The sequence below is a fragment of the Erythrolamprus reginae genome, chromosome 2 (assembly GCF_031021105.1).
Source record: "Erythrolamprus reginae isolate rEryReg1 chromosome 2, rEryReg1.hap1, whole genome shotgun sequence".
NCBI classification, from domain to species: Eukaryota; Metazoa; Chordata; class Lepidosauria; order Squamata; family Dipsadidae; genus Erythrolamprus; species Erythrolamprus reginae.
In genome coordinates this window covers 42340071-42364386 of record NC_091951.1, presented here as the reverse complement: position 1 = coordinate 42364386, position 24316 = coordinate 42340071, and the positions used below count along the sequence as shown (strand labels likewise).

The following is a 24316-nucleotide window of genomic DNA, read 5'->3' as shown; positions in this document are numbered from 1 at the left end:
CACAGTAACTGAATTGAAACATGCCTGGGATAAACATATATTCATCCTAAGATAAAATGCAGAAAATAGTATAAGGGCAGACTAGATGGACCATGAGGTCTTTTTCTGCCGTCAGTCTTCTATGTTTCTAGGTTACAATATGAAGGAAAACTTTGGGCCCACAGCCCCTTCCCCTCCCCTTGGTGTTTCAAGGAATGTGGACTCTGTTGCCTTACATCCAGCTGCAATTCCACTCGATTGATCTCTTCGTTGGCTTGATTGAGATGTTCCAGCTCTTCCTGTGGGCAGAAAATCAGAGAGCGAGGCTTTAGAGAAGGCACCGAACGAAGCACAGCACACAAACTCTCCTCTGATCTGGGCATGGCCACCAGCTGGGAATTATAGGAGTTGTAATCCCAGTGCACCCAGAAATTCAAGGCTGGGATTCACGTTTTTAGTGTGGCCTAATTCCTACTTGACTTTTAAATAGGGAGGAACATAAGGCACTCGTGTATTCATTCTAGCATTCAGAACATGCAGGAGGGAAAAATTCCTTTATTTCACGCAGAATAAACAATGGAAAATTAAGAGCTATGCTGGCACAATGGTTAGAATGCAGTATTGCAGTGTTTCCCAACCTTGGCAACTTGAAGATATTTGGACTTCAACTCCCAGAATTCCCCAGTCAGCGAATGCTGGCAGGGAAATTCTGGGAGTTGGTCCAGATATCTTCAAGTGGCCAAGGTTGGGAAACAATGCAGTATTGCATTGCATCTCAATTGCATAATTGAGAAGTATTTTCTTTTAATTACTTTTGAAGAAATATATGATGATTTAATTATCTATTAAAGACCCAGATGACGAAATAAGGATTGGTGGCAGCATTGGATAAGGAGTTAACACAGAGATGAAAGGATTAAATTAGATATTAAGATTTTAAGATGTTTAAGTTTTATTATAAATAGAAAAAGGGAATACAAGGGACTAGCTTTCATAATATTGTTATTTGTAGATGAAATATATCTCATGTGTAATTAATCTTAATTAACTTAGCAAAGGATAAAAAGTACATATTAAAAGTATTATTAGCATTTTTTTTCTCTGAATGTTTAACGTATGAAAGAAATATTATTAATTATTATTTTAAGCATTGATTCTGTGTTTTTATTGCTCGTGTGGTTTTATTGTATGTGGGAAGAAAAATAAAGGAAAATTTTATAACCACCCCACCCACCCACCCCAAAAAAGAATGTGGTATTGCGGGGCTAACTCGACCCTCTGGAACCAGCTCCCCCCAGAGATTAGAATTGCTCCCACCCTCCTTGCCTTTGGTAAACTCCTTAAAACCCACCTCTGCCGTCAGGCATGGGGGAATTGAAACATCTCCCCCGGGCCTATACAGTTTATGTATGATATGTTTGTGTGTATGTTTGCTTTTAATAATGGGTTTTTTAGTGTTTCTCTTAAATTATTCGATTTGTTATATATTGTTTACTATTGCTGTGAGCCGCCCCGAGTCTAACGAGAGAGGCGGCATGCAAATCTAATAAATAAATAAATAAACTCTGCCGATGGTTAGGAGTTCAATCCTGACCAGCTCAAGGTTGACTCAGCCTTCTTTCCTTCCAAGATCGGAAAAATGTGGACCCAGATTTTTGGGTGCCATATGCTGACGTTGCAAACCACTCAGTGAGGGCTGTAAAGCACTTTGAAAAAGTGTATAAATCTAAGTTCTATTGCTTTACCTTGTTATCTGCCAGATATTATTCTGTTAAACCAGAAAATATGGCTTTCCAAATAAAGTTTGTTTTCTATTTGGATGAAGGGGATTGGCAAGATTTAGGAATGTAAGGAGTATTGATGATGGGACAGTACAATTCTCTTTAGCTTGGGAAAATGAGGACCCAGATCGTTGGGGGCAATATGTTTACTTTCTACAAACCATTTAGAAAAGGCTGTAAAGCACTGTGAACCAGTATATAAGTCTAAATGCTATTATTATTGCTATTTTCACCCTTTTGGGGGGAAGAAAAAAGGGAGAGCTCCCAGAGACAAATTCTTCTCATTTTCTTCTTAAATGCCTGCAAAATAATCCAAAGTCAGGTGGTTCAAAATCAGACTGTAGTCCTTCAGGAAGCAGGAAGGCTAAGTTTCAGCTTCCATCCTGACAGATAGAGCTACCAGTTTTTGAAGGCCACCAGATCTGGGTTACAAACAGCCACACAGCCACTAAATGGCAGTGGACTTTTCTGTATTCCTTTGCTGCCACCTATTCGCTCCCTAGATTTTTGCAACCAGACCTTAGGACCCAAATGGCAGTGGAGACTTTTCTATATTCCTTTGCTGCCACCTAGTGGCTCCCTAGATTTTTGCAACCAGACCTTAGGACCCAAACAAGTGTGTAGTTAAGAAAGACAGGAGCCACAAGAGTAGGCAATTTAGCAAGACTTTCACCTGAATGCGAGGGTCGAGCTCCTCCTCCTCTTCTTCTTCCTCCATATTTGCTTTCTTCTTGGCGTCGCCACTACCGTCACACATGGACTCAGGCAACCGCTGCTCCTCGCTGCCTTCGGAGGGGGTCTGCAGCTGCCCTGGAGGGGTCTGCCTCCCATCCCCCATGTTCATGCCCAGCACCAAGCGCTGGTCGGAGTCCTCCATGTCTGCCTTCCTGTGCGTCTCTGCGGCCTCTTCTTTCGCTCGGCGGGCGGGCTGCCCCAGTCACAAAAACCCAGGCACCATGTGCAGGCCAGGCCCGCCCGCAGGGAATTGGCATGGGGTTTCCGAGTTCATCCAGGTGCCTTTGGCAGGTGCGGCCCGAGAAGGAGAAGGAGCAGAAAGTTATTACGGCATCGACCCAGGAAGCAGGAGGCAGTGATGTCAGCTTAGTTGGAATGCTTTCGGCAAGCAAAGTGGTGCGATGCAAAGATCTTCCCCACGGAGAAAGAGAGAGGCATGGGGACCCCAAAGATGCTCCCTTGCAGAGGGGGTGGAGAAAGTCAGGCGTATCCTCCACCCCCTCCTCTACTGCATACTCTTAAGGACCTCTCTTGAGGGTACGCTCCGGCAGCACAACCCAACGAACTGAAACAGCCAAGCAGGAGGCAAGAGGGAAAAAAACAAAAAACAGAAAATATGTTTTAAAACTAGTTCTGGAGACCTCACCTAGAAAAAGATATTGACAAAATTGAACGGGTCCAAAGACGGGCTACAAGAATGGTGGAAGGTCTGAAGCATAAAACGTATCAGGAAAGACTTAATGAACTCAATCTGTATAGTCTGGAAGACAGAAGGAAAAGGGGGGACATGATAGAAACATTTAAATATGTCACAGGGTTAAATAAGGTCCAGGAGGGAAGTGTTTTTAATAGGAAAGTGAACCCAAGAACAAGGGGACACAATCTGAAGTTAGTTGGGGGAAAGATCAAAAGCAACATGAGAAAATATTATTTTACCGAAAGAGTAGTAGATCCTTGGAACAAACTTCCAGCATACGTGGTTGGTAAATCCACAGTAACTGAATTTAAACATGCCTGGGATAAACATATATCCATTGTAAGATAAAATACAGGAAATAGTATAAGGGCAGACTAGATGGACCATGCCGTCAGTCTTCTATGTTTCTAGCTATTTATTTAGTAAGAGGCAACAGTCAGCTATAGCTGCGTTTCATGAGCAACAAACTAAAGTTGTGGTTGTTTGCCACTAAAACTTCTCAAGTCTTTCCCCCATCACCACCCCACTGTGCCTTAAAGTTTTACAAAGGCAACTTATATGAAACTTTATATACAATACAGTACTATACAGCAGAATCCAGAAGTACAGAATCAATAATCACAGAATATTCATAGAAGCAATATAATACAGAGGTTATGTATGCAGGTGTGTGTGTGTGTGTGTGTTTGTGTGTATTTTGCTCTCATCAGGTTCTCCTCCTCTCAGTTTATACCAGGGAAGAGTTATATATTTTCCCCCTGTTGAATCACTCTGGGATACCCAAATATGGGAGGGAGCATACTCTTCCTTGGTACAAGCTGAGAGGAGTAGAGCCTACAGTCTAGAGGTTAAAACTACTGCCTTACAGGTTAAAATCCTGGTAAGGGTATGGCTAGCTGATGAGAGCAAAAACAGCTTGAAATACATCTATAGTCTCCCTTCCTTTTCATTACCAGCAAAAATATGTTACACATATAGAATATAGTTTGTCACCTATAAAAATTTAACTGCCTCGGATATGGTCCCTAGAGTGGCCGAGAGACAAAAAGGAAGCAGTATGCTCCCTCCCATATTTGGGTATACAAGGATGATTTGACACAAAAAAGAAAAAAAACATATAACTTTTCCCTGGTACAAACTGAGAGGAAGAGAACCTGTGGTCTAGAGGTTAAAGCTGCTGCCTTACAAGCAGACTCCCCAGTTTCAAATCCCAGTAAGGGTATGGCTAGCTGATGAGAGCATAATAAGCTCAAAATAGATCTATACTAGTCTCCATTCCTTTTCATTACCTGCAAAAAAAAAATGCTACACATATAGATTATAGCTTGTCGGCTATTAACGTTTCACTGCCTTGGATATGGCCTCTGGAGAGGCCGAGAAGCAAAAAGGAAGCAGTATGCTCCCTCCCATATTTGGGTATACAAGGATGATTCGACAGAAAAAAGGAAAAAAACATATAACTCTTCCCTGGTACAAGCTGAGAGGAAGAGAACCTGTAGTCTAGAGGTTAAAGCTACTGCCTTACAGGCAGACTCCGCAGTTTCAAATCCCAGTAAGGGTATAATAAGAGCATAATAAGCTCAAAATAGATCGATACTAGTCTCCACTCCTTTTCATTATCTGCAAAAAAACAACAACCTACATATATAGATTATAGCAGCATTTCCCAACTGGTGTGCCGTGGCACACTAGTGTGCCGCGAGACACGGTCAGGTGTACCGCGAAGCTCCTAGGGAAGCTCCAGCTGGGCGGGGCGCTGCCGGTGCCGGACCGCCGTATCCGGCGTTCTCCTGCTGGGCCCCAAAGAAGGAAGGCAGGAAAAAGGAGGCAGGGGCGGGGAGGTGCGGCAGTAGGAGTAAAGGGAGCCGCGGCCGCCCCTGCCTCCCCACGGTGCCTCCGGCCAAACGCGCCCCTGGCTTCTCCGCCCTGCCCCATTGCCTCCTGTCTTGGGGCGCGATCTGCCCCCTCTCCTCCGCCGCCGCCTCCTGCCTTGGGGCGTGATCCGCCCCCTCTCCTCCGCCGCCGCCTTCTGCCTTGGGGCGCGATCCGCCCCCTCTCCTCCGTTGCCACCTCCTGCCTTGGGGCGAGCAATCCGGGAGTCCGGGACTGTGTGGCTTTGCGCCATGAAGAGAAAACGGCCGACTTTTCCCTGCTGCCGGAGCCGTTTTCTCTTCATGGTGCAAAGCCACACAGTCCCGGACTCCCGGATCGCTCGCTTCTCCGGTCAGCAAAGCCATCTGCCCAGGAAAGCGCCACGCGTTGAAAAAGCGCGATGCTTTTCCGGGCAGCCGGCTTGCTGGCCAGAGAAACGAGCGATCCGGGAGTCCGGGACTGTGTGGCTTTGCGCCATGAAGAGAAAACGGCAGCAGGGAAAAGTCGGCCGGACTAACGGGAGGCGGTGTGTGGCCGGGCGCTGGGGACGTCTGGGAGGGCGAGGGGGCTGATGGCTGCTGCCTCTTAGCTGCAGAGCCGGCGGGCGGAGGCGAAGACAACGCGCCCTCCACTCTCTCTCCGGCTCTCTCTCTCTCTTTCTTTTTCTCTCTGTTGCCGGTGTGGTGAACGAGAGAAAGAGAGAGAGAGAGAAAGGAGGGGAGAGAGAATGAGAGAGAAAGAAAGCAAGAGAAAGAGAGGGAAAGAAAGCAAGAGAGAGAGAGAAAGAGAGGGTGGAAGGAGGGAGAGGGAAAGACATAGAGGGAGGGAAGGAGGGAGAGAGAAAGAGAGCAAAAAAGAGAGGAAGAAAGAAAGAAAGAGGGATGGAGAGAGAGAAAGAAGGGAAGGAAGGAAGAGAGAGAAAGAGGGAGGGAGAAATAGAGTGAAATGGAGGAAGAGATATTTTTTTTGTCCAAACTTTTCTTTAGCCCCCCCCCCCCCGCCCCCCCGTTCAGTGTTCCCCAGAATTTTGAAAATATGAATAATGTGCCGCGGCTCAAAAAAGGTTGGGAAACACTGGATTATAGCTTGTCGGCTATAAACGTTTCACTACCTTGGATATTGGCCTCTGGAGAGGCCGAGAGGCAAAAAGGAAGCAGTATACTCCCTCCCATATTTGGGTGTACCAGAATGATTCGACAGGGAAAAAAAAGCATACACACACAGAGGGATCAGTGAACCTAAGGCACGCCCAGGCTCCAAGCTCTCTGGGTCACCAAACATTGCCCATTGTCTGACCTGTTACCATGTCTATCACAATTCATGGACTCTCACATACTGACAAGCCTTGGAGACCAACAGCTTCACCGTGGGATAAACATTTAGCAACAGCAGCATTTTCATTAGATACACACACACAGCTTTTACAGGGGTGATCTGTCTTCCTACCAGTGCACACTCGTGCTGATTTTCGCAACTGCTCAACCTGCACCAGACATCGTTTAGCACTCCACTTCCGTCTCGCTGTAATGCTAGACAGAAGCTGTAATGCTGCCAATTGCTTCCCATAAAGCCACGTGTGCAAATCTAGGCATCCGTACATAAATACATGCACCTGTCATGCTGTTTCCTATGGGGAGGGGGTGTTCAGCAACATTATGCACAATGCAGAACTAATCAGCCAAATAAATCAGGACATGAGAAGAACAAGGAACAAGGCTAAATTTAGTTTAGGAGCCGGGGTGGCGCAGCAGATAGAGTGCTGTACAGCAGGCCACTGAAACTGACTGTAGATCTGTAGGTCAGTGGTTCAAATCTCATCACCGGCTCAAGGTTGACTCAGCCTTCCATCCTTCGGAGGAGGGTAAAATGGGGACCCGGATTGTGGGGGCAATATGCCGGCTCTGTTAACAAATGCTATTGCTAACATCTTATAAGCCGCCCTGAGTCTAAGGAGAAGGGCGCAATAAAAGATTGAATAAATAAACAAATAAATTTAGTTTATACCAACACTACAGTATTCACTATGCCTCTCTGTCCTTGCAAACCATCTTAGTTCCATCCCAGGGGTGAAATGCTCCCAGTTCGCTTGTGACTGTCCGTTGCCGGAGAGCCGACTGCAAAGGCAGTGCGAGGTTCTGCCTGGATGCCGCCATTTGGGTTCTTTTACCCCCTGTAGCATGAGAAAAGCATTCTGTGCATGTGCAGAGGGTAAAAAAACCAAAATGGCGGCATCCGGGTGGGTGGGCGGAGCTTCACGCTGCCTTCGTGACTGGCTCTCCGAAGACTGACAGGTATGAGTGAACCTGTCATTTTTGCAGCTTTTATGACTGGTCAACAGCTAAAAATTTGGACAGCTATATCATTTGTTTCAATTCAGTTCTTCAACAAAACTCTATTATCCCATCTAAATCTCCAAAATACTACTTCCAGCATTTATTTTATTTTATTTTATTTTTTATTTGTATGCCGCCCCTCTCTGTAGACTCGGGGCAGCTAACAACAATAATAAAACAACATATGACAAATCTAATATTTAAAATAACTAAAAACCCTTATTAAAAGCCAAACAGACACACAAACATACCATGCATAAATTATATAGGCCTGGGGGGGAAGGAATATCTCAATTCCCCCATGCCTGATGACAGGGGTGGGTTTTAAGGAGCTTACGAAAGGCAAGGAGGGTGGGAGCAATTCTGATCTCTGGGGGGAGCTGGTTCCAGAGGGTCGGGGCCGCCACAGAGAAGGCTCTTCCCCTGGGTCCTGCCAAACGACATTGTTTAGTTTAGTCAACGGCACCTGGAGAAGGCCAACTCTGTGGGACCTAACTGGTCACTGGGATTCGTGCGGCAGAAGGCAGTCCCAGAGATATTCTGGTCCGATGCCATGAAGGGCTTTATAGGTCATAACCAACACTTTGAATTGTGACCGGAAACTGATCGGCAACCAATGCATACTGCAGAGTGTTGGTGTAACATGGGCATACCTAGGGAAGCCCATGACTGCTCTCGCAGCTGCATTCTGCATGATCTGGAGTTTCCGAACACTCTTCAAAGGTAGCCCCATGTAGAGAGCATTACAGTAGTCGAGCCTCAAGGTGATGAGGGCATGAGTGACTGTGAGCAGTGACTCCCGGTCCAAACAGGGCCGCAACTGATGCACCAGGCGAACCTGGGCAAACGCCCCCCTCGCCACAGCTGAAAGATGTTTTTCTAATGTGAGCTGAGGATCGAGGAGGACGCCCAAGTTGCGGACCCTCTCTGAGGGGGTCAATGATTCCATCCCCAGGGTGACGGACTGACAGATGGAATTGTCCTTGGGTGGCAAAACCCCTCCCTTCAGTTTCATCATAAATCCCCTTTATCATTTTAATTCCAATCTAGTTGAAGCTTCTTGTTTAGACTCTTAACTATTTAAAAAAAAAATTTTTTAGCAGTTATCTTCTCTCTCCACAAGCTACACCGTGTTTCTTTCTTGCATTTTTGCAGCAGTCAATCTCTTATAAACATTATTTCTTATCTACAACCTCTTCTACTTTATCATTCCATTAAATGCCCTTTTCCATTAGCACAACTCCAGATACTTCTACAATGTTACCGTATTTTTCAGAGTATAAGGTGCACCTTTTCCTCCCTAAAAAAGGCTGAAAATTACGAGATGTTAACTATTTTCCTAGCTTCCTACTCGCTCAGAAGAAGTGTTTTTCTAGCCCTAAGTTATTTCAGGCTTGTTTTCATTCCTATCCCCTCTGGAAAAGGTTTTTCAGCCCTAACTTGGTGCTAACGATCTTCCAATCTTGCAGCACTTTTTAATTCCTACTCCCTTCAAAAGTAATTTTTCCAGCCTTAAGTCCTGTTTTCATTCATACTCCCTCAGAAGAAGATATTTTTCAGCCCTAACCATGGATAAAATAATGTGCTGAAGCTGAACAGATTAAGGATGCTAGCCAGATGAATACCTGGTAGGTAGATATTTCCCCCTTATTTTTCTCCCCCAAAATAAGGTGCATCTTATATTACAGAAAATACGGTACATAAACCGTTCCAAGAAGTTTCTTATTTCCTTACGTCAACTTTCCATTTATTCTGCTGGGTGATTATTATATCTTCTAATGCTTTTTTCATACATATTTTATATTTTCTCTTCCTGTGATCATTCTGGTTATAATATTGTTTTCTTTCATTTCTTCCCTTTCTTCCTCTGTCTACTTTTTCCACTCTTATTAAAAATTATCTGGCCCTTATTCAAAATTCCTCTCTTGTATCATTCACTAGTTCTCTCAGCTTTCCAACCTAATCAAATCAATCATGCTTTAAGTTTACCTACTCATTGCCATGTGTAGATCTCAACAGACTTATGCTAAAAATCACATATTTGATACCAGTATATTTCCAAACAGATATTCACCAATTACAATTCTCACTCATCCTTTGTGTCTAACGATTGTGTCAATCTTTTTTTCCTCATTCTCATTCATCCTTTACTGTCATCTATTAAATAATTCCTTCCATCACTTTCCTTCAGAATGTTCTATACTTTTTTCTAAATTTGGAAAACTGGTTCTTTATTATCATTTATTGGAGCAGAATACCCAACTATCATTAATCTAAGGATTCTTTCAAAGACACTCAAAGACTTGATATCTTGATTACTAGTGACTACAAAGTAACTTGATACTCTTAATACTCTTGACTGCAGAATATCCAACTATCATTAATCTAAGGATTCTTTCAAAGATTTTATCTTGACTACTAGTGACTTCATTGTTGGGTCCATGTGCTTTTTTGTGGCAACACTAGACATCCCACCATTATTGTTATAAATAAGTGCAGATAGTGAATGTACCTATTCCTCCTTCCTCCTCCTATTCCTCCCCCCCCCCCCAACAATAAACTGATAAAGTGGGTTGGAATAATTGAATAATGGATGACTGTAACTGTTTTAAATTGAAACATTTTTATATGGATCTATGCTTGTTTTTGTTGTGAGTCCCTAGGAAGTTGGGCTGCATAGAAATTTATAATTTAACTTAGATATTTCTAATAGTAATACATATTTCTATTTCTATATTACTATACTATATATTATTACTATAGTAATACATATTAGTATAGATATAGATACTATACATATAAAGTTGCAATCTATTAATTAATTGATTGTAGCTTTATAGCTTTAAGAAAGACAATGAACTCAATCTGTATAATCTGGAGGACAGAAGGAAAAGGGGGGACATGATCGAAACATTTAAATATGTTAAAGGGTTAAATAAGGTCCAGGAGGGAAGTGTTTTTAATAGGAAACTGAACACAAGAACAAGGGGATACAATCTGAAGTTAGTTGGGGGAAAGATCAAAAGCAACATGAGAAAATATTATTTTACTGAAAGAGTAGTAGATCCTTGGAACAAACTTCCGGCAGACGTGGTAGATAAATCCACAGTAACTGAATTTAAACATGCCTGGGATAAACATATATCCATCCTAAGATAAAATACAGGAAATAGTATAAGGGCAGACTAGATGGACCATGAGGTCCTTTTCTGCCGTCAGACTTCTATGTTTCTATATGCATTACTATTAGAAATTTATAAGTTGGTTGAAAGCAATAACTATTACGAATGGTATTGGTTTTATTGGTATTAGATTGTATGACACCCAGGTGCCAAGCTGTTCACCCATTGATGTTTGTACACAAAAATAAAAAAATATACTTTTAAAAAGAGTGAATGGCCCAAAGTCACTCAGGTAGCCACTGCCTTGAAAGAAAATATACAGATTGAAAAGCAGAGGAAAATATTTATACAGTATGTGTATCTACTTCTTTACCCGCTAGGCTTATGGATATTTTTATATACTGTATTTATAAATGTAAATATTTACTACTTATCTGTCTTATCCACTATACTTATTTTACACTATTGACTTGAACAAATTGCACATAGATTTGTAAACAAGGAATACAATGAAATGGGCTATGATCTGTAAAGGACCATTGAGATGTATATAAATTTTTTAATTTGTAAAAAACAATAAATAAACTTTTTTTTAAAAAAAGAAAGACAACATATCCCCCCATAGACCCCCCCCAATTTAGATATAAGACTGGCACACACCCAGAGTAGTAGGCAATTAAGGATAATTTGGAGGAGGACCGAAGTGGGAACAGCTGGTTTGTGCCACCTCCCAAATTCTGCTAGAGTTTAAAGGACGCAGCACCGCCCCATTTTTTTTTAATTAGCACCCCTGTCTATGCGGACGCCCCTCTCCCCGAATGGGGTCGCCCAAGTTTACCCCGTGCTGAGCTTGCCAAACGCGAGCAAAGATCCGAGGATCGCATCGAAAACTCTCACTTTTTCCCGGTCTGCGCTCTTTTTTCCGCGTCGATTTCGGCGGTATTCCCAATTCCCAATCCCAACGTTTGCGCGGCTTTCTCGTCCCGAGCGGCCCCAACCAAACGGGGGGGGGGGGGGAATGTTTTATTTACCTTCAAGCTTCCATTGCACCCGCTCCAACCACCGGCCTAAGCGGAAGCGGAAGTGCTGCGTCCCAGAAAAGCCGCCCTTCCATTTCCCCGAGTCTTTTAAACGTACAGAATGGCGGCTACCTTTAGGGAGCTGGACGGCAAGTGTATGGATTTTTAAACCTTGTCTGATTTCCCCACCCCCCTCCGCCCCAAACATCCAGGAGAAAAATCTTTTGGGTTTGAATATATGTGCTCCTCGTCCGTTCGCAACGATTGTTAGTTCGGCGTTTCAATCCCCTAAAAAAAGAATTGATGGTTTGCAAAAGGGAAACGCCATGTTGCGTTACGGAAAAGTCGAGCGCGGTGCATAGATACAACGCTCGAAGATCTACTGCAGCCATTTTGGCCGGCGGCAGATGTGGTCACATGTAAAACTACATTCCCCAGAGTGCAATTTCACCAGATTTATTATTTATTTATTTATTTATTTATTTTGTCCAATGCACAATACATATTGAAGAGGATAGACATGAGTTATTATATATAAAGAAAGGATATAAAAGTCCAATACACAATGAGGGTTTTAGTGGGTATATATCAATATACACATAGTAAAAAACATGATGAAGGTTATAGAGGAGATACTCATAGTAAAATATATCTAAGAAATAATAGAAAAGAAGATATAGGAATAGAATAAATCAATGAAAGAATAGAAGAAGAGATATAGGAATAGAGGAAAGGTATATAGGAGATATAGGAGAGCAATAGGACAGGGGACGGAAGGCACTCTAGTGCACTTGTACTCGCCCCTTACTGACCTCTTAGGAATCTGGATAGGTCAACCGTAGATAATCTAAGGGTAAAGTGTTGGGGGTTTGGGGATGACACTATGGAGTCCGGTAATGAGTTCCACGCTTCGACAACTCGGTTACTGAAGTCATATTTTTTACTGTCAAGTTTGGAGCGGTTAATATTAAGTTTAAATCTGTTGTGTGCTCTTGTGTTGTTGTGGTTGAAGCTGAAGTAGTCACCGACAGGCAGGACGTTGCAGCATATGATCTTGTGGGCAATACTTAGATCTTGTTTAAGGCGTCTTAGTTCTAAACTTTCTAGGCCCAGGATTGAAAGTCTAGTCTCATAGGGTATTCTATTTCGAGTGGAGGAGTGAAGGGCTCTTCTGGTGAAGTATCTTTGGACGTTTTCAAGGGTGTTAATGTCTGAGATGCGATATGGGTTCCAAACAGATGAGCTGTATTCGAGGATGGGTCTGGCAAAAGTTTTGTAATGCAATGTCTTAAAGAAACATGTTTTAATACAATCTATTTCTGTCTGTGGTGACAGCACAAGGCTATATGTATACAGTGATCCCTCGATTTTCGCGGGTTCAAACTTCGCAAAACGGCTACACCACGGTTTTTCAAAAAATATTAATTAAAAATACTCCACGGTTTTTTTCTATACCACGGTTTTTCCCGCCTGATGACATCATACGTCATCACCAAACTTTCGTCTGCCATTGCTGATGGCCCGAAATCTCAGCCAATCAGCGTTATCATCGCAAAAAATTTGCCCGTCATTGCTGATGGACCGAAATCTCAGCCAATCAGTGGTGTTATCCCAGCGTGCATTAGTACAGTACTTTTACAACTTACTAAAACTTATTGGAAGATGCCTCCTAAATGTTGCACGCGGAGCGGAGGCTGCAACAGTAAAAAGAGCAGGAAGATGCTGACAATTAAGGAGAAAATTGAACTTTTGGATATGCTAAAAGGGGGTCGTTCTTATGCAGACGTTGGTCGGCATTATGGAATCAACGAATCGAGTGTGCGATACATTCGGAAAGATGAAAAGAAGATAAGGCTATGATAACATTCAACAAGGCAGCAAAAAGGATGGTGACGCCTAGAAATAAACGGCTTATGAAAATGGAAGCTGCTTTGTCCGTGTGGATACAAGACTGCCGTAAGAAGAGCATTGCATTGGATACCAATAAGATACGGACAAAAGCACAACAACTCTACACCCGTCTGGCAAACAAAGAAGGAGGCGATGCAGCTGAGGGAAAAGAAGATGTTGATGAAGGTGCTGATGACTCAGAAGACCCCCAACCATCAACATCCACTGCTTCTCCGACCCCATCCACATTCACAGCAAGTAAAGGATGGTTTGATAAATTTCAACGGCGCTATGGCCTGAGGAGTGTGTCATTGCACGGAGAAGCTGCCTCAGCGGATACAGGTGCAGCCAAGCAGTACGTCCATGGCACGTTTAAAGAGATAATTGAAGAAGGGGCCTACCTTCCAGAACAAGTGCTGGGTGGAGAAGGCTTCAGTGACATGACACCCGATGAAGTCCATGGGTTGCTTGATGAGCATGGCCCACCACTGACAGACAAAGATCTGAAGGAGCTGACCAGATCAGCGAGTGAAGAAGAGGAATCTGAACAAGCTGAGGAAGAAGAAGAGGTTGGCCTAACGTTTGAACGGCTTGCAGAAGTGCACAGAAGTGCTGCGTATCTCCAACAGATTGTGGAACTTTGGGATCCCAACATGACTCGCTCTATATACTTTAAGGCCTCCCTTGACAACATCGTTGCACCATACAGAGCCATGTTAGCCCAGAAAAAGAAACTGCGCCAACTACCCATAACTATGTTCATCACGAAAACCAAGATAAGACAGAGTGGCTGTGGGTTTTGCCTCCCAAGGACAATTCCATCTGTCCATCCATTACCCTGGGGGGGGATTATTGACCCCCTCAGAGAGGGTCCGCAACTTGGGCGTCCTCCTCGATCCACAGCTCACATTAGAGAAACATCTTTCAGCTGTGGTGAGGGGGGCGTTCGCCCAGGTTCACCTGGTGCACCAGTTGCGGCCCTATTTGGACCGGGACTCATTGCTCACAGTCACTCATGCCCTCATCACCTCGAGGTTCGACTACTGTAATGCTCTCTACATGGGGCTACCTTTGAAAAGTGTTCGGAAACTTCAGATCGTGCAGAATGCAGCTGCGAGAGCAGTCATGGGCTTACCTAGGTATGCCCATGTTTCACCATCACTCCGCAGTCTGCATTGGTTGCCAAACAGTTTCCGGTCACAATTCAAAGTGTTGGTTATGACCTTTAAAGCCCTTCATGGCACTGGACCAGAATATCTCCGAGACCGCCTCCTGCCGCACGAATCCCAGCAACCAATTAGGTCCCACAGAGTGGGCCTTCTCCGGGTCCCGTCAACTAAACAATGTCGGTTGGCGGGCCCCAGGGGAAGGGCCTTCTCTGTGGTGGCACCAACTCTCTGGAACCAACTCCCCCCAGAGATTAGAACTGCCCCTACTCTTCCTGCCTTCCGTAAACTCCTTAAAACCCACCTTTGCCGTCAGGCATGGGGGAATTGAAACACCTCCCCCGGGCATGTTCAATTTATACATGGTATGCTTGTGTGTGTGTCTGTTAGTATATGGGGTTTTTAAAATCTTAAATATTTTAAAGTTATTTGGATTATTTATGATTTGTTCTATCATGTTGTGAGCCGCCCCGAGTCTTCGGAGAGGGGCGGCATACAAATCTAAATAACAAACAAACAAACAAACAAACAAATAAATAAATAAATAAATAAAAAGAGGTCTGTCACACCATCACCTTCAGCGTCCATTGTAGAAGTGCCCGATGAAATGGTGATTGAAGAAGATCCTTAGTTATGTTAAGAATTTTTGCAAATAAAAAACCAAACAAAATGTTAATAAATAATTATAATTTATAAATATCAGGATGACTAAGTGTCTTATTCAATGGTGAGTAGTACTGTACAGGTACTGTACTGGGAAGGGGAAATGGTAATTAAGGGAATGGGAAATGATAATTTATGGGTTTAAAGTGTTGGGACAGAGCAACATAGAAGAATGAATGAATGAGTGAATGAATAAATCCTGTATGTAAATAAATCTCCCCCCCGCCTGTGTGTGTGTGTTTGTGTGTGAACTCTTGAACCATTTCCAAAAACAGGTGAGGGCTGGGGGGGGGGTCTCTGTTATTATTTAAGTGCTTTTACCATACTGTATGCTTTCAATCAAAAGTCACTTCTCTCTCTCTTTCTCTCTCTCTTTCCTGTCACTCTCTGCCTCAATCATTTTCTCATTTCTCTTTTTTCTCCCCTTTTTTCTATCATTTTTTTCTCTCTCTCTACCTTCCACTCCCCCCCTCTTGCTCTCTCTCTCTCTCTTTCTCACTTTCTCTTCACCCTCTCTCCTTTCTATCTCGCTCTGTCTGTTGTTCTCTCTCTGTGAGAACGCCTGCCCCGCCTCTCCTGCAGCCCCCTCGCTGACAGCTGGGACCAAAGCACTCTCAGCTAAGGGACTGCGAGAGGGGCGGGGTGGGCATTCTCAAAGCGCTCAGAGCGGCGAGCGGCCGAATGAGGAGGACGAGAAGCCGTAGCCGCCAGCACTGCTGCAGGAGGACCCGTGCCCCAAGAAAGCCGGTGAGAGGGGCAGATCGGGCGGGCAGGGGGTAGCGGTGAGGAGGCCGGAGGTGCTGGGGGGGCGGCCGAAATTCAAAACAATCTTCGCCGACCACCACACTTTCGTCACTCCCCGCCCCCAACTTCAAGCCCGGCTCCTTGCGCGGCCTTGGAAAAGGGTGCGCGGGGGTAGTTTTTGGCTGTCCATAGCCAAAAATGGTGTTTTTACGTCCACACCGCTACTTCACGGAAATTCGACTTTCACGGGCGGTCTGGGAATGCAACCCCCGCGAAAATCGAGGGATCACTGTATTCCATATAAGTCATGTATTATTAGATTATCACTTGAACGTCTAAAGCTATATGTCCCAAAGATACTTTTTTCTAAAAAGCAACTGGACTTAAAAAAAAAACATTCCGCTTCTCATCCAAGAAGCTTCTTCAATTCCCAACTGAAGGCAAATCATTTTTATCAGTCCTGGGCAATCTGCATGATTTGAGTTCAACTAGAATTTTAAAAAAATTATCTTTAGGCAACTCTTGATCTAAATATATATATATTGTTTGCAAAGAAAAAATATTTTATGAAAACAATGTATCATAAAAAATGTAAGGCCTAAAGAATTAATTATTCGGTCTTATAATCAACAGTTTCAAATACTGGTCTACTGTCATAAACTCTTAATTTCTTTTAGCTATCTTTTGAAAACAGCATTATCAGAAGTATCTTTTCTGCCCAAAACATAGTAAGATCCTTCTCACTCATTTATTTAAGCTATTTAGATTATTCTGTCCTGCATTGAATTCTAATTGATTTCAAAGTTTTGCCTATGCGTTTTCATTTAAAAACTGTTGGAAAAACTAATTCTGCAATTTTATCTAGGTTAGTCTTAAAAATCACTTTGTGCTATGTATTAATTTTTGGAAAACCATGTCATTAGAAAAGTTTCAAAAACTGACTTTAGTTTTGTAAACTGTAATGTGTTCAGAGAAGTGACAACTATTACTGTTTATTTAACCCAATGTTAAGGCAACCAAAAAATTATTTTGCATGTAATAACATCTAATCAGATAAGTATATTTATATACAGTATTTTCCAGTTAAGACTTTTGTCTCATCAGCTATTTTCTACCTCTTTTCCAATTTTATATAAGTAATTTGTGAAGATAAATTCTACGGAGTCTGAAAGCTTATGCAATATTTTGTATTACTTTTATTAATATGGAATGTTTTGTATCTGCAGTTTACATAGCAAAATAAGCAATAAGATAAACAAAAAGCTAATGTCTTTGTTAGACAAATTTGACTTAGTTCTAATTTATCCCAAGATAAATATAGGCTTGCAAATACTGTGACTGTTTAAGTTTTAAAACTTGCTAAACAGGTTTTCCACCTAAACAGGTGACTAAATAATTTAACCTCCACAACTTTGTATTTGTTTTGGGAATAAGCTTCATATAACATAGCAGGACTTATTTTTAAATAAATATGGCAGTAGGTAATTTTGAACTATATGTTAAAAAATAGATCTTCATGCAAGTTTTCTTATAAATTGACCCTTCCCCTAACTACTGTACTGCTTTAAGTATGGTTTGATTGGGTTGTGTGATTATTTTATCAATAAGGGTTTTTAAATTGTGTTTTTAAATATTGGATTTGTACATTGTTATTATTGTTGTGAGCCGCCCCAGCTCTCGGAGAGGGGCGGCATACAAATTTAATAAATTATAATAATAATAATAATAATTATAATAATTATTATTATTATTATTATTATTATAAGTACATGCACACTCATGTATATCAGTAGGTGTATCTTTGCTGTAATGATGACTTAAAGCTTTCAGTCTTTTGGATAATAACATCAACTTATTTCTTATATCTACTCATCTACAATCTAGATCAGTGTTTCTCATCCTTGGCAACTTTCAGATGTTAAGATGTCCCAGAATAAAATAAAATTGTCAAAGTTAAGAAACACTGATCTAGATATACCTGATTTCAGTGTGTTGTTCTGTAATTATTGCAATTTTTTTTTTAAAGAGTACAGCAATAGATGTAATGTTGGAAAGCACAGATTATTGTTCTATTCTGCAATGAACTGAATTAAGATATACATTTGAAGGGAGGAACAGAGTAGCCATTTATTTATTTGTTTGTTTGTTTGTTTGTTTATTTGTTTATTTATTTATTTATTTATTTGCAAGTGTTTTAGGTCAAAAATTAATTAATTCAAAATTAAAGGCCCACAAAAACTCTATTATGCAGTTAGAAATATGCAAATATATGTAATATTAAACTACTTCCCAATAGAATAGTAATCAGCACTTTAGTAGGCACATCAAGTTTCTGTATCTCAATATCCAAATGCCTCCTTGAATAAAGATATTTTCACTAATTTTGGGAACAGTTGCTGACCTTATTTCTGGGGGGAATGAGTTTCATTGGTTGGGAGCTCCAGAAGACAGTGCTGTCCCTTGCTATCATACTTCACAGGGGACAGAAACTCCGAACATGGCTTCTCTTCTAGTGTAACCTTGGATAGGTAGATCCTACTCAGAGCTAGTTGATCCACGGATATCACGGCCCAAACATACGCTGCCTTTTATATTTGGGTCCCAACATTATTTACAAGTAGATAAGTCACATAGCTTATGTTGCAATGCAATTTCATTATTTGCCCATATGTGGATGGCTTTCTCACGACAATGCACTCTCTGTCCTTTTTACTATTTGTATGATATATTCTGCTCAAGATATCTTCAAATATTTATTACTTCTCTCTCTTTGTCTGTGCTATGCATATTTGTTTCTAATGCAGAAAAAACAATTGCTACCAACCTGCCTTCCATTGAGGATCTGTATATTGCACAAGTCAAAAAGAGGGCGGTGAAAATATTTACCGACACCTCACATCCTGGGAAAAAAACTGCTTCAACACCTACCCTCAAAAAGATGCAATAGAGCACAAGACACCAGAACAACTAGACACAAGAAAAAAAATTTCCTGCTAAACAATTCCTTTAACACTGTCAAACTATTTACTAAGTCTGAACTACTATTAATCTTCTCATTGTTCCCATCACCCACCTCCTCCCACAAATGACTGTATGACTGTAACTTTGTTGCTTGTATCCTTACAATTTATATTGATTGGTTCCTAATATCATTTGATTGTTTATTTGTACCACATGACTATCATTAAGCATTGCACCTTATGATTCTTAACAAACATATTTTCTTTTATGTGCACTGAGAGCATGTACACCAAGACTTGTGTATCTGCTCCACGTCCTCGGAGAGGGGTGGCATACATATCTAATAAATAATAATAATAATCATTATCATTATCATTATTATTATGTAGTAAGTTAGGGGAACATATAGCTTCAATTGGAGAAATCCATTCTGGCATTATTAGGAAATGGCCTTTCTAATTATATGTCTCTTAAAGTATGAATGAGTTTTATACTTATCATACCATACAAAAGCATGCCAGCCTAACATTAGGTCATGGCCTTCCAAATTTAATAATCTTCTATTTTCCAAAATTAGCCATTCTTGGATTCAAGATAGAGCAGCTGCTTGATAATATAATTTCCAATTTGGAAGGGCGAGGCCGCCCCTCTCCTTCACATCTTCTAGCGCACTTTGTTTTATTCTTGGTTTTTTCCATAATACTGTACTATTGATTGACTGAATATTTAATGTTTGTTGAATTAAGCTCCACATCATTCTTGGCAATGTGGCCATCATAAGCTTACGTAGTACATTTGAGAGCAGGTAAGATCCAAATGGAAGATTATTGGAGTAAAAAGAAGTTTTTCAGAACCTTGGACAGCGCTTTCCTGCCAAGTTACTCTGCCTTCTTGCCCATCCTCTGAGCTATTGTTTTTGTCAAGGAGAGCCTCAAAGGAAAAACATGTCATCAGCTCTGTTGTTGTTTCTCTCTGGTGTATTGCCTGTGCTTGAGAGCATACACTGCACCTTGTACGACATTGAGGTTCTTGGAGAGAATCTAGCTCAAAAGGTTTTTGCATTCTCCTTTAGGGATCAGATCAAATGCAATCCGGTTTCATATATCACACTAAACTATGGTTCGTTTAAATACTTTATCATAATCAGCAATAAAGGTCAAGTTCACACACATTCAGCCCTAAATAATGGCTTATCAATCACAATGGGTAATTTCACAAAAAGGCTAATTTCTCCAAAATTAAGCATTTCAGATTATCATGATGTGACATGTGAACCCAATTCCTTAAGGGCCAGTTACACAAATCATCTTCATTATATTCCACCCCTCCATTTTAGAGAGCAATTATGGTGTACTGGTTAAGGTCCCAGGTTAGAAATTGGGAGATTGAGAGTTCTAGTCCCACCATAGGCACAAAGCCAGCCTCCTTTTCTCAGCTTAGGGAGGAGGAGATGATATTATTATTATTATTATTATTATTATTATTATTATTATTATTATTATTAATTAGATTTGTATGCCACCCCTCTCCGTAGACTCGGGGCAGCTCACAACAATAATGAAACAATGTACAACAAATCTAATATTTAAAAGTAACTAAAAACCTCTTATTTAAAAAACAAAACATACCATGAATAAACTCAATGTCTCAATTCCCCCATGCCTGACGGCAGAGGTGAGTTTTAAGGACTTTACGAAAGGCAAGGAGGGTGAGGGCAATCCTAATCTCCGGGGGGAGCTGGTTCCAGAGGGTCGGGGCCGCAACAGAGAAGGCTCTTCCCCTGGGTCCCGCCAGACAACATTGTTTAGTCGATGGGACCCGGAGAAGGCCAACTCTGTGGGACCTAACTGGTCACTGGGATTCGTGTGGCAGCAAAACTGTTGCAAAAATCTTGCCGAGAAAACCACAAGGACTAGTCTAAACCGTCTCCAGGATTCAAGATTGACACAACTCACAAACGTCTTCCATATCAGAGTCATGCCTAACATGCAGCCTGCTTCAGCAGAGGGTGATACAGTAGCTAACTTATTTATAACAGACTGGAGAATTAGGGGTGAAATCAACAGTGGTACACTTAATAATAATAATAATTTATTAGATTTGTATGCTGCCCCTCTCCGAAGACTCGGGGCGGCTCACAACAGTAATAAAAAGCAGTATAGCAATAGCACAAATCTAATATTAAAAAGATATATAAAACCCCAATAATAAAAACCATACAGCAACATACATACAAACATAAAATATAAAAGCCTGGGGAAGATGTCTTAATTCCCCCATGCCTGGCGATATAGGTGGGTCTTGAGTAATTTGCGAAAGACAAGGAGGGTGGGGGCCATTCTAATCTCCGAGGGGGAATTGATTCCAGAGGGCCGGGGCCGCCACAGAGAAGACTCTTCCCCTGGGGTGCACCAAATGATATTGTTTGGTCGATGGGACCCGGAGAAGGCCAACTCTGTGGGACCTTATCGGCCTCTGGGATTCGTGCGGTAGAAGGCGGTTGGTAAGTTAATTTATTGGGGAGGTCTTGCATTACTTAACCAGTAATAAAATAACTACTGGCAGTACAGATATATAATGAACAAGGGTTTAATAGGTTTTCCATAAGGACTGTACCAAATGGGAGACATGATAGCAGTGTTCCAATATCTCAGGGGCTGCCCCAAAGAAGAGGGAGTCAACCTATTCTCTAAAGCACCTGAGGGCAGATCAAGAAGCAATGGGTGGAAACTAATCAAGGAGTGAAGAAACTTAGAACTAAGGAGAAAATTCCTGACAGTTAGAACAATTAATCAGTGGAACAACCTGCCTGAGGGATCCTCTCACAGTGCCTGGAGGCTGTGGGTGTCTGGATGAAGAAGAACAGACTTCAACTGAATCCTGGTAAAGCAGAATGGCTATGACTGGGGGCCCTCTGTATCCAGGGGTTTATGGGGTTGCCCTATCCATATAGTGGAGAAACCTATATTTATAATGAGTGTAATAATGCTTCTCTTTCAATTCCAACCTGGTTGGGCTGCAGCTTCACTTCTACACTGTGCATGGGAAAAACCTAGACTCAGGGGTGGGCTACTGCACGGATGGGGGGGACACACAGTGGGGTAGAAAAAATGGAGCTCCACCCCAGAGCACCCAATTTTCACTGAAAGATGTTGAAAGAAAATGCAGGGCGTCCTGCATAAGCCACGCCCACAGTGTGGTAGTAAAAGTTTTGGTAGCCCTTCACTGCCTATACTTTAGTACAGTGTTTCCCAACCTTGACAACTTGAAGATATCTGGACTTCAACTCCCAGAATCCCCCAGCCAGCATTCGCTGGCTGGGGAATTCTGGGAGTTGAAGTCCAGATATCTTCAAGTTGCCAATGTTGAGAAACACTGATGTAGTATGCCTGCCTCCCAGTTCGGACTGGTTCTATGGAGCAGGTAGTAACTTGGTGGCTTGGGTCGCTGGAACTGGTAGCAACCCAGACCTGTCACACACCCAAACTGGCTCCCTTGGCATTGCCATTTTGTTTTTTTACCTCTGCGCATGTGCATAAGCGATGCATCAGGAAGCGAAGGTAAGCCAGAACCCACCCCTGTTTTGACATCAAAAGATTCACCTAGGTCAGTGATGCCAATCCTTTTTTGGCAAGCGCACAACTGTCCCCTACGCATGTGTTACAACCTCCCGCACTGCCCACACACACATCTCTGAGACCACCTTCTGCCGCACGAATCCCAGCGACCGGTGAGATCTCACAAATTTGGTCTCCTTAGGGTCCCGTCGACCAAACAATGTCAGCTGACGGGACCTAGGGGAAGAGCCTTCTTTGCGGTGGCTCCGACCCTCTGGAATCAGCTCCCCCCAGAGATTCGCACTGCCCCCACCCTCCTCACCTTCCAAAAGAGCTTAAAAACTCATCTTTGCCGCCAGGCCTGGGGTTTTTAGATCTTCCCCCTGACCAATGAATGGGTTTTTTTTAGTATGATTGTCGAATTAATGGTTAATGGAAGTTTTTTTAAATTAGAATTTTTAGGATTGTTTTTTTAAATTATTAATTGGATTGCTTATTAGTTTCTTCTATATGCTGTGCGCCTCCCGAGTCCTCAGGGAGGGGCAGCATACAAATCCAATTAAATCAATCAATCAATAAATGCCATGTAGGCCTCACTGAAGGCTCTAGACTAATTCAGCTTCAACCACAACACACGAGCACACAACAGATACAAACGTAAAGTAAGCCGCTCCAAACTTGACTGCAGGAAATATGACTTTAGTAACTGAGTAGTTAATGCATGGAACTCACTACCGGACTCTGTAGCATCATCACCTAACCCCCAAAACTTTATCCTTAGACTGTTGACCTCTCCCAATTCCTAAGAGATCAGCAAGGGGCGCACCAGTGTGCCTACCATCCCCTGTCCTAATGTTTCTCTTTTACTAGTATCATGTATATAAACATTGTTATGTTTGTATACTGTACTACCAATACGTACTTGACAAAATGAAAATAAATAAGTAAATATAAGTAAATATAAGTAAATAAGTAAATAAGTAAATAAATAGGTAAAGTAAATAGGAAAGTGAACACAAGGGGACACAATCTGAAGTTAATTGGGGGAAAGATCAAAAGCAACATGAGAAAATATTATTTTACTGAAAGAGTAGTAGATCCTTGGAACAAACGTCCAGCAAACATGGTAGATAAATTCACAGTAACTGAATTTAAACATGCCTGGGATAAACATATATCCATCCTAAGATAAAATACAGAAAATAGTATAAGGGCAGACTAGATGGACCATGAGGTCTTTTTCTGCCATCAGACTTCTATGTTTCTATGTTTCTATAGGTAAATAAGTAAATAAACAAATAAGTAAATAATAAATAAGTAAGTAAGTAAGTAAGTAAGTAAGTAAGTAAGTAAGTAAATAAATAAATAAATACCTTCCATTAAAGAAGCTTCAAAATACAGTAAATCAAATATTTCTTCTAACGCCAGGAAAAAGCACAACTGTTTTAAAGAAGTTGCAAACACCCCTTTTCCAGTCCTACCTTCAATGTCCTGAAGCCCCTTTTGGCTTTCTAATCCCAAACCCTATTTAAGAGAACTAGCAACTAGCAAATCAAAATATAATGAAGATAAGAACAAATCAGACTTCCAAAAAAATAACCCCCTCGATAAAATAATTTTTGGTCCACAAAAAAAGCAAATATCAAATATATACAATATCCTCCTTCAACACGATACTGTTGAAGAAATAGTTAAAGGATCTATGATAGCGTGGTCACAAAACTTTGGGTACACAATTTATTTAAACGAATGGGAAAAAATTTGGACTGCTAACTATAAACTAACGATGGCAACCTC

The 24316-nt window shown here is 41.8% G+C and overlaps 1 protein-coding gene across 7 annotated transcripts in view; it reads right to left on the bottom strand.

Annotated features, from left to right (window-relative positions):
- SH3BP5L (SH3 binding domain protein 5 like) overlaps nucleotides 1–24060 on the bottom strand; it is a 37002-nt gene extending 12942 nt beyond the window's left edge. Inside the window, exons 1-3 of one of the 7 annotated variants that reach the window (XR_011557909.1) lie at nucleotides 24001–24054; nucleotides 2434–3060; nucleotides 216–278 (exon numbers count right to left, since the gene is read on the bottom strand). Coding sequence is in view for 5 of the 7 variants with exons in the window: in XM_070737960.1 (XP_070594061.1) it covers nucleotides 216–278; nucleotides 2434–2637 (267 nt within the window). In the remaining 2 variants the exon portion in view is untranslated. Of the gene's footprint in view, nucleotides 1–215; nucleotides 279–2433; nucleotides 3061–11357; nucleotides 11929–23892 lie in introns of those variants that run through there. The other 6 variants (XR_011557908.1, XM_070737960.1, XM_070737963.1 and 3 more) reach the window with 6 other exon arrangements.
- Between the last annotated feature and the right edge of the window lie 256 nt (nucleotides 24061–24316).